The 12,287-nt window shown below is 40.8% G+C and overlaps 1 protein-coding gene across 1 annotated transcript; it reads left to right on the forward strand.

Annotated features, from left to right (window-relative positions):
* The first annotated feature begins 3,809 nt into the window (after positions 1-3,809).
* On the forward strand, positions 3,810-7,398 carry si:ch211-160b11.4 (probable serine/threonine-protein kinase kinX). The gene is made up of 6 exons (XM_040005869.1): positions 3,810-4,049; positions 4,453-5,697; positions 5,819-5,901; positions 5,994-6,131; positions 6,317-6,428; positions 6,965-7,398. Exons 1-6 carry the CDS (start codon positions 4,007-4,009, stop codon positions 7,030-7,032), a joined length of 1,689 nt encoding a protein of 562 aa, XP_039861803.1. The 5' UTR covers positions 3,810-4,006; the 3' UTR covers positions 7,033-7,398.
* Positions 7,399-12,287: the final 4,889 nt, after the last annotated feature.

The raw sequence follows: 12,287 nt of genomic DNA on the forward strand, positions 1-12,287 counted from the left end.
CTGTCGTGCTTGAGGAACCGTTCGCATTTCCACGCTCATTAAATCATTGTGATTTATCTGTAAAGAACAAAAACTCACACAGTCAAATCATTAAATCTAACAGGATAATCAGTAAGCTGAACCGCAGCTAAACCCAGCATCCCTGTAGGATGCCAAGCAGTCACAGCAGTTGGCTGGTTTGATTTTAGTTGATGTCTTGCACGCTTTACGCAATGACGTTGAGTTTCCTCCTTCTCAATGAAAGACAACATGGTTTAAAGACAGTTTTGTTCCAGCAGCCATCACTCTGATGAACGAATCATAGCTTTGGTATCCTTCACGATTCTGTGTGAATTCTCTATTATCATTATCATCCAAAACCTACCTGGCCCTGCATGAAAAAACATCTGCCCCTAAAACTAATAACTGTTTGTGCCAACCTTGGAAGAAAGACCTGCAATCAATAACTGGCAATGACTCTTTCACGTCACTGTGGAGTATTTTTGGTCCATTCTTCGTTGCAGAATTGCTTTAATATAGCCACGACAAAGGGTTTAGTTTGTCGGTCATACCAAAGCACCTTAATCTGATTTAAGTCCAAACTTTGACCTGGCCGCTCCAAGAACCTTCATTTTATTTATTTATTTATGTTTTGAGACATTGAAAGCGGGCTTGCTGGTGTTTTGGATCATTGTCCTGCCGTATAAGCCAAGGCACCCAAACTAATGGTTGGACATTCTCCTTCAGTATTTTCTGGAAGAGAGCAGAATTCATGGTTTCATCCTGAAGCAGCAAAGCAGCCCCAGACCATCAAACTAACACCACCATCTTTGACTGCTGGTATGATGTTATTTTATGATATTCTGTGTTAGTTTTACACCAGATGTGACGGGACTCAAACCTTCCTAAAAGCTTAATTTTGTCTCATCAGTCCACAGAATATTTTCCCAAAAGTCAAATCATCAGGATGTTTTTTGGCAAATGTGAGTCGAGACTTTGTGGAGTTTTTTACTCAGCAGAAATCTCCGATGGATGAGACAAGTGAGGCCTGCAGTTCTTTTAGATGTTGTTCTGGGTTCTTTTGTGGCCTCCTAGATGAGTTGAAAGTGCGCTCTTGGAGTAATTTTGGTAGGTTGGCCACTCCTGGGAAGGTTCACCACTGTTCCAAGTTTTCTCCAGTCATGAATAATGGCTCTCACCGTGGTCCATCGGAGTCCCAAACCATGCAGCAACTCCAGAATTGCAGTTGTAGAGGTAACTGTACTGTAAAGGGCTCTGTTCATGAAAGGCTTTTATATCGTACAAATAAATGTATTTGATGCCTTTGTGTTTCTACTTATTTTAAGTATTTCTTGGGAACATGTAACCCTTTGCCTGAATATAAAGAATGGAAATCACAGAGGTTGGAGTTTTCCATATGTCTGCAGTGATGAGCCTAAGTCGGAGAGAAGTGGCAGCTGCTGCTGAGCTACTGTGTCTCTGGCTATTAGGTTTCTCACCACCAGCGCCCACACAACGGCACATTGTCACTCATTCTGGTTAATGTGCACACATGCTTACATTTGTGGCCATACGCACACACAAAGACACACACGGGGGACATACATCCAGACACGTGTGCGTAAGTACACACAAAGAGAAACAGTGAAACACTAACTCCCTAAATCTCAGCTGCAACACCTGTTCACAATCGACAGTCCCAGCTGCTCTGCTCGGAGCGGGACACACTGATGTCATGTAACACACACATGCACATGCATAGCAGCACATCTCAGCAACCACTGCTCACTTTACACAAACATACAGAAACAAAGTCAGTCAGACAGTGAATCTCAGAGGACGGGTGACTTTCAAATGCACGGTGACCTTTGATAACAGCCAGCGGAGCAGCTGTCCACCTCACACTTTACTACAACAAAAACCTGATTTGTTCTTTGTAAGAGCATAACCAAGAGATGCATGAAACCTGATCCAGCTATAACTGTAAGTTTTATTAAAAAGCAAAGTTTTAAACATATTCTTAAAAGTAGAGTGGTTGTCTGTCTCCTGAACCCAAACTGGGAGCTGCCAAAGTTATCAGAGATCCCAGCTCTGTTTTGTTGATATCACTCAAACCAACAACCTTGAGCCACACTGTGAGATCAGGACTGTCGCTGTGCTCACCCTTGCTCTCATCACAGAGTTTCTAAAATATTTAATACAGTCATTCATACAAAAAACAAAGAGAGACTGCAATAATCCCCATGGTGTTCAGCGTAAGAGTATCCAACATACTCTTAGAAAGCAGCAGTCTACTGGCCGACGATCTCTTTCTTAATAAATCAAACAGCGACATTCAGCAACTTGTAAAACCTGAACATATCACAGAGGATCAGGATTTGAGCACAGTCCATGAAAATTGAGCAACACAGCTGCCATTTAATGTTTTGCTTTGGTTTGGTGGAAACCGAATGGAGTGAAAATCCAAGTGACAACAGGTGCACTGGAGAGGCAACAACACGACAACCCTCCCAAAAAAGGGAAAGGCTTTGAAGCTGGTGGCCACAGACTGGCTCTTTCCCGACTGATTTTTCTCTACTTTTGCTTTCTGTTATTGTCTGTCACTGCTGGTAATATGAGACGGTCCCTGCAGCACATTCAGGATCCACAGATAGTGCAGCTCCTCCAGGATGTCACATCCATAGGTGCCTGACATGTTTCGGTTGGATAAACTGTAATTGCTTCCATTAAATCCATCAGAGATTTTCCTTCATTTGCATTTTTTTTTCCGACTGACTACTTAAAGAAAGTCACTGTAAGGGTGTGAGAACCTTTTCCGCAGATGTGCATTATGGGGTTCACTGCTTTTTGCTGTATTGTTGTATGCTTTAATGGTAGAAGTGCAGAGAATGAGAAGCCTAAAAACATCAAAACAAGCTCTATATCTGATAAACACCTTTAGTTTTTACTGTGAAGGGATGAAGATATTATATTTGCATGTGAACTAGATGGAGAATATTTACATTTCGTTGCACTGAATATTGATTTTATTTGCTTTTACTGCAAATTAAAAGCACTGGTCCTGATTTTGTCCAAGAGAGAAAATGATAATAGTAATAATAAATTAATAATCAGTATCTGACTGTGTGGTGGGTTATTGTGGAGACACATGACAATTATTTCTGTACAAACTTTTGATGTTATAGCTCGTAAGGTTAGTTTGTTAGGTAAATATCAACATGCCTTACTAGGAAACTATATACTTTCATACTGTATTTCTTTAAGACAGTCTTCCGTTTTTACTACTCAGTTGTAAAAGGCTGATGAAGTACTGTCGTCACCCTGATGTGTGGGTGGGCATCATGGACGCCTGAATTTGTAAATACGATAACTCCAGAAGGAAGTCATCTATTTTCAAAGTGATGACATTGGTTTAGCTACTAAAAATCTTGTAAGAGTTTGAAGCTCAGCGATGCTGAACTCAACGTCATGCTCAACGTTCTAGGATTTTCACATTTATACCATGGACGCGTTTACTAGGAGGCTTAGAGATAACACCGGCATCCGCCAATATTTCTTTATATCTGTTGTCAAGCACGCTTTTTGTTCTACTTCCGAAAACTATCAAAGTTCAACCAACAGATAAACAAGCAGTTTACGTTTTCAGTTTTTATTTGCTCACGTGTCAGGCGTCGAAAACAAGCGCACGTGAAAACAGTGATCAGATTTCATGTCTCTTACTGACATCATTTATTACTCTGATCTGTTTGGAGGTCAGACCTCTGAATCAAGTCTGCAGCCCTGAACAACATGAACTTTATACTTCGCCAGAAGGAAACAAAGAAAAAAAAACAGCACTTTAGACAAGATAAGGGAGGGAGACGACCCACCTTTATGAGTTTATGGGAAATTTAAATGAAATGGGAGGGACTAACACTATTTATAAAGATTCAAAGTGCACAATCCAACAGTTGAAACCCAGATGCTAAACATTAACGGTCAATCAGTCTACAGTCAATGAAACAGTTTTACAGATTTTGACATCTAGATGAAGATGAAGACACCAGCGCTGCTCTCACTGAGCCTTGCAGGTAAGAGGCTGCTCGAGGGTGACCGATCTGTGCTCTTTACGGTCTTTTTCTCCTAAATTGCTGAAATCAATTTAGATTTGAAGTCATTTGTAAGATGTAATCAATCAAATGAAAACATTTCATTCACTCATTATGAGCTGCTTTCTAGGTGTTATATTGATATAACAGCTAGTAATGATTATGTTGCTATTTTTAATGGGTTAGAACATTTACAACTTCACTTATATAGTGTTTCAAAACCAAAGCTGGGTTGAGGATTGTTAGCTATTGAACTGAACAGGCCTACCAGGCTCCCCCACAATTAGAAGGTAGATCACCACCAAAAAAAGACACAGCATTTGTTATTAAAGTTTGATGTCTGTGTGATTTCTTCAGTAATTATTCAAATATTTTCTCTTTGCAGTGGCTCTGGCATTGCCAGCACTACCCCGTGGTGTGGAAAAAAGTCCAGTTTTAACTAAAGAAAACCAGCTCCCTCTGCTGGGAGACTCGGTTCCACTGCAGGGTCATGTACAGGTGGAGAATCCTGCACCACAGGCCATACTACCCCCCAAAGAGCAGCAGGAAAAAGTGGCTGAAGAAGACCTGAAGCAGAATGTGGCAGAACTAGAGGTTAAAGTAAAGCCAGATGAAGAGCAAGAGGTGAAAGCAGAGCCTGAGGCTGAGGCTGAGGTGGAGAAAGCAGGTGTAGTGGAACTAGAAGTCAAAGTGAAGCCAGAAGTTAAGGTGGAGGAAAAGTCTGAAGCACAGCAAGAAGCTAAAGCAGAGGTTCCTGTGGAAGCTGAGGCTCAAATGGCTGGAGTTAATCCAGAAGGTGAGGGTGACCAAGAGCTCAAAGATGACCCCGAGTTCCAGGTGGAGTCAGAGGTAAAAGTTGAGCCAGATCAACTTCTAATGGAGCTAGAACCTGAGGAGAAGCACATGTTAGATGAAGAAAATTATCAGGAGCCTATGCAGCTTCAAGCTGACTCTGGTCTGGAAGAAGAAGAAGAAGAGTACGAAGAAAAGGTAGAAGAAGCAGAAGAAGAAAGTCACAATGACATGGTGGATGAGTTAGAGCCTCTAGATGATGACAACCTGTTTGAATCAGAACTGACAGAAGAAGAAAAGGCTGCAAATGCAGAATTTCAGAGTCAAGAGTCACTCATTGAACCTGAGCCAGAGGAGGAGGAGGAGGAGGAGGCGAAAAATGAAATGGTGGATGAGCCAATCATGGAGTTAGAGCCTCTAGATGATAATAGCCCAGCTGAACCTTTGCCAGAAGAGGAGTTGTTCATGAGGAAGCGGGACTATGCTTTAGATCAAGAACCAGTGATGGAACTGGAGCCTGAGATGATGGAAGAGCCTTTTCAAAATCCTGGTATCTTGGAAGAAGGGCCAGCGCTGGACATAATGGAGCAGCCAGTGTCACTTATGGAAAACTATTTTCCAAATGAAGAAGCTAAGATGGCAGCGAGGTCTGAAGAACAGGAATCCCCACTCGCAGGGGAAGAAAAATCACAAGTGCAGCTCTATGGAGAGCCAGAAACAGAAGACCAGATTGAGCCTGATGATGGTGAGCCGACTGGTCTGGTGTCAGAAGAAGAAAATCAAGATTTGATGGAAGCCACAAAAGAAAATCGTAGCAGGTTCAAACGAGCCATGCAAGGTAAAACACCCATACTGAATATGCACAAAGAAAGTAATTAGAGTGACAGAAATGTAGTCATATGTGTGTATTCTGAGGCCAGCTAAATTACTAAATGTTGTAATCTCAATTTTCACCACAGGGCGGCGCTCTTGCCCTGGTGTAGTACTAGGAGAGAAGTGTTACCAGTTCTTTAAAGGGCCAAAGACGCCTGCAAATGCTGAGGTATTCATGCATCCTCTGTAATTCCATTTAAGCACCAATGACTCCATATAAACTCTGACATTAATGTGGATCTTTCACTGTTTCCTTTTTAGCTTTTTTGCCAAACGTTCCCCGGTGGCCATCTGGCCTCCATCACAAGCAATCACAACCACGCTGAGCTGATGAAGATGATACTGAAGGAAAATGGAGAGTATACGCGCACATGGATTGGAGGGCTTCGATTTCTAGACGTATGTATTTTGAGCTGGGGATCTGTGGAGGTCTTGAACTTGTTGAGCGCACAAAATAATGATTTACCTTTGTATTAACTGCACTATGAGACCTTGTTCGTGTCCCTGATGTGTTGTATCTAGAGACTCATTATGTTAAACTACTGCTCTTGATTAACTCTCATTAATCTCTTGTTACATGTCAGACTGGTCGCTTCATCTGGTTGGACGGGTCCAAATGGGACTACGCTGATTGGCTGTCAGGGGAGCCCAATAACACAGCAAATAAGGAGAACTGCCTGGAAGTTCTGCCTTGGGGTATGAGTCGGTTTAATCCAAGATGTTTATTTTAGTTCATTTTCCTCCATTTGTGTTAATTCATTTTTGTTTTTAGCATTTTTTTTAGCCTCACTAACGCACAGATACCAGTGTTACAAAGCTGAAAGAAGCCCAAAATACATAAATAGGGGTGGTGGTGCTTGTGAAAATTTATGCGGAACAATTCTGCAATCTAGGTGCAATCTAGCTCCTAAAACAGTGTTTATCTGATTATACTTACATGGACATTCTTTCTTTCTTTCTTTCTTTCTTTCTTTCTTTATTTATTTATTTATTTAAAGGGATAATCTGTCTGTGTTGTTGCAAATTATGCAAAAATGTGTAGTTATGTTAGTTAAATCGAACTTTTCCCAAACTCATAAGATGGCTCTGAATTAATTATTCAACCAGTCAGTAAGAAGTTACGTTGCTGAATAAATATGATTAATGTATTCAATAAAGCTGAACTGATCTCACATTAAATTATTAGACACACTTACTTTATTTCTTACCCCGTGTTTGTCCGTCTTTTTCAGGAAACGGGAAGTTTAACGACTTTACGTGCTGGGAACCCCAGGCTTTCATCTGCTCCTATTACAATTAGTTAATGTACAGTGAGGTGTTTTTCTCATCCTTGTCAGATGTTGGGTGCTGAGTTTGAACTTTTTTTCCCCTTTACTTGCAGTTTATCTTAAATTGGAAAGTAAATGATTAGAAACCATGAACTGTCAGCATCTGTTAGTCACGGGACTCTTCATTTACCTGCATTAACCTCAGTTAGGACGGCTCTGGTTATTTCACATTTGAAAGTAAAATTTTTGTAAATGAGTCCCATCCATCGTTTTGTTTAAATGCAATATTGTCTATTTGGTATTTAGAAATATAATAAATAAATAAAGAAGTCACATTTAATAAAGTTAGACAAAATGTATGGACAATGTTGTTTTTGATAATACGGTTTGTTGTGTAAATAAAGGAAATTTGATATTTTATTCTTGAGTTTTTCATTATTACCATCACACTTTAAGTATAGTTAAAGTATAGTGTTGTGGTATAGTCAGTGTGTTATTATTAAATGTGTTTAAGAGCTTTTTTTTCTTGTTTCTTACTATGCTTTATCATTTGTATACATAATTGTATAAGCACTCACCTGCCAGTTTATTAGGTGCATCTGTTCAAATGTTTGTTAAATTAAAATATCACCCAGTCATGTGGGAGCAAGTAGACCAGGTCAACACAGCCTGCTGTAGTTCACACCGAGCATCATAACAGGGAGGAGAGGTGATTTCAGCACCCATCTCTAAGGTTTACAGAGAATGGTCCAAAGAAGAGAAAATATCCAGTGAGCTGCAGTCCTCTGATGTAAAATGCAGTGTTGATGCCTAAAGTGAGAAGAAAATGTCCCGACTGCTTTGAGCTGATAGGAAGCCTGTGTGTGAACCAGTGTATGCAGAAGAGCATCTCTTAAAGCACAACAGATAGAACCTTGAAGTGGACGGGCTAAAGCAACAGACAGTCACACCTGTCAGCCAAGAACAGGAAATGAGGCTACAATTCATACAGTGATGCCTCGTCCGATGACTCTCGATTTTTTTGCTGCAACATTCAGATGTAAACAACATGAAAGCATAGATCCATCTGTCTTATATCAATGGTTCATGCTGCTGAGGGTGGTGTAAATGTGTGTGGGATATTTAAAGGCCACAGCTTATCTGTGGCTTTTAAATATTTGTTTCTGACCATGTCCACCCCTTTATGACCACAGGGTATCCATCTTCTGATGGCTGATTCCAAGAGGATAACACACAACGTCACGTGTAAAATGATTTCGGACTGGTTTCTTAAATATGAGAATGAGTTCACTGTACTCAAATGGCCTCAACAGTCACCACATGTCAGTCCAACAGAGGAGTTTTCACGTGCAGCGGAACGGGAGATTCACATCATGGATGTGCAGCTGACAAATCTGCAGCAACTGTGTGATGCTGTCATCTCAGTATGGACCAAAATCTTTCCATCACAATGCTGAATCCACAGTCAACTCTCTAAGACACATTTCATACTTACATAAGAAGTTTACACAAAAAACGTAATAAAAATATCTACATTGTGCCGTTTGTTACTGCATTATTAATAATGAATACAATATTACTATGAAAGTAGATAAACCTGAAAGTTTGACAAGAAGCCCTGATAAGTAAAACCAGTTTTTATGTGGAGGTTTGGGGGTTTCGCACACTTTTTGTCTGTCAAATGCAGAAACCAATAAATACTTTTTGTATACTCTGGACACTTTAATAAAATCCCTGAAAAAGTGACTCAAGACAGCTGTGAGTTTATGTGCCAAATGAATTAATACTAATGCCACAGTCTTGCAATAAATCTCACAAATGTTAAAGCTGTAAATGGGGCTTTTCTTCAGTACTTGAGTGCTCAAATATGAGTCATTCCCCAATTGACACACATTCATACAAACACACAATCTAACATTCACACACTCACACACAGTGAATGCATCAGGAGCAACTGGGGTTTCAGTATCTTGCCCGTGGATGCTTTGGCATGCAGATTGGAGCAGCGAGGGATTAAACCACCAACCTCCCAATTAGCAGAAGACCAACTGTAAGCCAAAGCCACTGCTTGCAATGTAGAGACATGCATAACCCTATCCAGAATCCAAAAATACATCCTTGATAATGACCATAAAACTGAATAAGAATTTTTCAACAAAGCTGAAGAACTCAGACCTTTCAAACGCACGACTGAATGCAGGACTGTCACACAACATCAACTGTTACGAGATGCTCTATTTGACTGCCGTCAGTCAAGGCAGCATTGCAAAGTGAGAATGAGGTTTAAATGAACCTCCAGCACATCCAAGGCCCCATATATGGCAACCTCAGCACCCCATGAAGACCCTAAGAGAGCGATTTGTTCTTGTGCCCAGAATCTTTCAGGGGGATAAAAGCTGTTCACATTCAGATTCCAAATTCAATACCTGCATCATTTCTGTCTGCTTAAACGTTTGATTACGTTTTTCTGTCACAGAGGCATCCAGACACAGTGAGTATCATTCTTAACTACGCCCTTTAAAATAACAGGGAGCTTAGCGCCCATTAAGTGATGTATTCACACAATCACGCTGCACACGTGGCTACTGTAAGCCCGCTGCAGCTCACGTGCTGCTGTGTGTGATGGTGACTCATTTTCCGCTGGCCTACACAACCTTTTCCTGACCTTTAGACGCGGAGGTGAGGATTACCAACCCTAAGGTTGGCAGCTCTTTATCCTTCTCTTATATTTGCTGACCGGTCCGCCACCATACTCACACACTATTATCAATATTCAAAAAGATTCATCTCAGCATTGCATGAGCTATCTTTTGACAGCTGAGCCTTGGTAATTCTCCTTTGTTCCCCACCAGGAAAAATGGCTTTCCCTGGAATTAAGAGATCCCAGTTGAATGTGTGTCTTCAATCTATTAATAGAGAGCTATCTCCTAAAGATTTGCCAAGCATTGTGTGGCTTCATAACAGACTGAGTACATTATCGGCTATGGTTTATCATCATTAGGAGGCAGCTATACACACTGAATTTCATCAGTAGTGATTAATAAATTAAATCCAGTGGGTTGGGCGACATAATGCCGCCCTGCTGTAATGGAAAGCTCCAAATACTTTGACTCATTACCTGTGTTGCTGTTTAGATGACAGTGACTGAGTGTTGGTTGTTACCGTCTGTCAGTTCAAGTCATTTTCTAACCTCATGCGGCACAACCAGCTGTTTCCTGGCCGCTCTGAGTGTACACTCATGCAAGGCTGTGAATCCTCCCACCTAAAGCTCTACAGCCCGGCTTACAGCTACTTGGTACGGTGAATACCACTGTATCCATGGTCAGCCTGGACTCCACCGCTACGACAAAAACAGACTCTGAGCAGTGTTTACAGCACTCCCTTTTATAGAGGTGATGCATACCAGCACTAATCTGTGTACTAAATTCATCGGTGTTCATCATGTCAGTTCCACATAAACAAATTACAGAATTAAGCATCTTGTTTGTTTTGCTCTGAATGACATTTCTAAACTGCCAGATAACATCACTAGATTTTAGCAAAATATATGAATATATATCCACAAAACTAAAGCAGTATTTTACAATATATTTTCATTTTTGAAGGCTTTCAATTTTGAGAACCTTTTGTGAGTAAACCAGTGGTTTGATAAAGTTAATAAAGTGTATACCATTAGAATAAATGAAAGTAAGTCAGCATGTTACATTTTTTTTTACTCAAATCTGATTTACCTCCGAATAGTAATGGACCTTGATGTAATGGATCCACTTTATATTTTTTATCAGAATTCCGTTATTTTAAAATGCTGAGAAAATGTAAAGGAGGTACCACGGTGGCAACGTTGTTAGCACTGTTGTGCCCACTGGCTGTGGGCTTCTGCATGGAGTTTGTATGTTTTCTCCGGGTACTCCGGCTTCCTCCCACAGTCCAAAGACGTGCAGTTAGTAGGATTAGGTTAAGTGGTGAATCTAGATTGCCCATAGGTGTGAGTGTGAATGGCTGTCTGTTTCTCTGTGTTAGCCCTGCGTCAGCTTGGTGACCTGTCCAAGGTGCGCCCTGCCTCTCGCCCTATAGTAGCTCTGAAAGGCATCCAAACAGGATGGATGGAGAAAACATACATAAAGTAAAAGGCCACTCAGAAAGCACAGCCCTCCATCCTTGCAGTGTTAAGCAAACAAATCGGAGCAGCACCAAAATGAACGGGTTCTTATTTGCTCCACCACTTAAATTAGTTTTTGTGAAATTTAACTTGTTCGTTTTTGGGAGGGGGGGGGGTTACCTTTCACCTTGGCTTTGGTACAGGAAGCGGTGGTTAATTGATCAATAGGCAAGTGGAAGACAAAAGACAATCAAACTTGTGAATATTTGAAATGAGAAATCATCCATACTTTAAGTTTTTAATCTAATCTGCAAAGCAAGAAACTTCTATTGCTTTGTAAGTATGGCCTAGACCAAATCACATTGTATTCTTACTTTTTCTCAAGCAACGAATCTTGCAGCTTATTCTGCATATTATCATCAATGCATCGGGCTAGCTGTTTCTGTCTCCATTCTGTGAGTCTCTGCTCTGAACCACAGAGTAAAGGAGGCACTAAGTTCTTGAGCAAGTGATTAACTGTCTGTCATTTGTGTACAGAATCCATCTGAGTCCCGACTGTGCATTTACAAAACTTCACAGGTGTGTAGTAGGAACCAAAAGATGACTAGTGAGTGTTTACACACTGACTGACTGATGGAGAAGCAACGGAAAGAAGAAACCGGGCTTCTCAACAATAAAGTTACTGTAAAAGAGAGCAAAATGATGCGATTGACAAAAACTTAATCTGCCAAATGGGAACCAACAAGCAGGCAGTAAGCAGTGAAGTGAATGACTAAAGGATAAAGAGAATTCATATTTAAAGTGAATGTAAGTAAATGAACCGGTCATATGACATAATATATGGACAAAAGCTACCCCCACATTATACCAACAGGAGCTTTTATGACATCCTACTCCATAGCTATGAACATGCAGTTGGTTGGTCCCCCCCTTTTCAGCAGGTTTTCAGTCATCTAGATCATGGTGGTCTTAAGAGCTTGAAAACAGAAGGCAATCCATGAGAGGTGAAATGTCCTAAAGAAGTCCAGTTACCAGTGTTACCAGTGTTTCTGTGACAATTTTTGCCATTCATCCAGAAAATTATTGGTGAGGTCAGATACCTGTGCTGGACGAGAGGACCTGGCTCTCTCTGTTCATCCCGAAAGTGTTTGATGGGACTGAGGTCAGAGCTCTTCGTGGGCCAGTCAA

Source organism: Simochromis diagramma, unplaced genomic scaffold (genome assembly GCF_900408965.1).
Source record: "Simochromis diagramma unplaced genomic scaffold, fSimDia1.1 OVJJ01000501.1, whole genome shotgun sequence".
NCBI lineage: Eukaryota > Metazoa > Chordata > Actinopteri > Cichliformes > Cichlidae > Simochromis > Simochromis diagramma.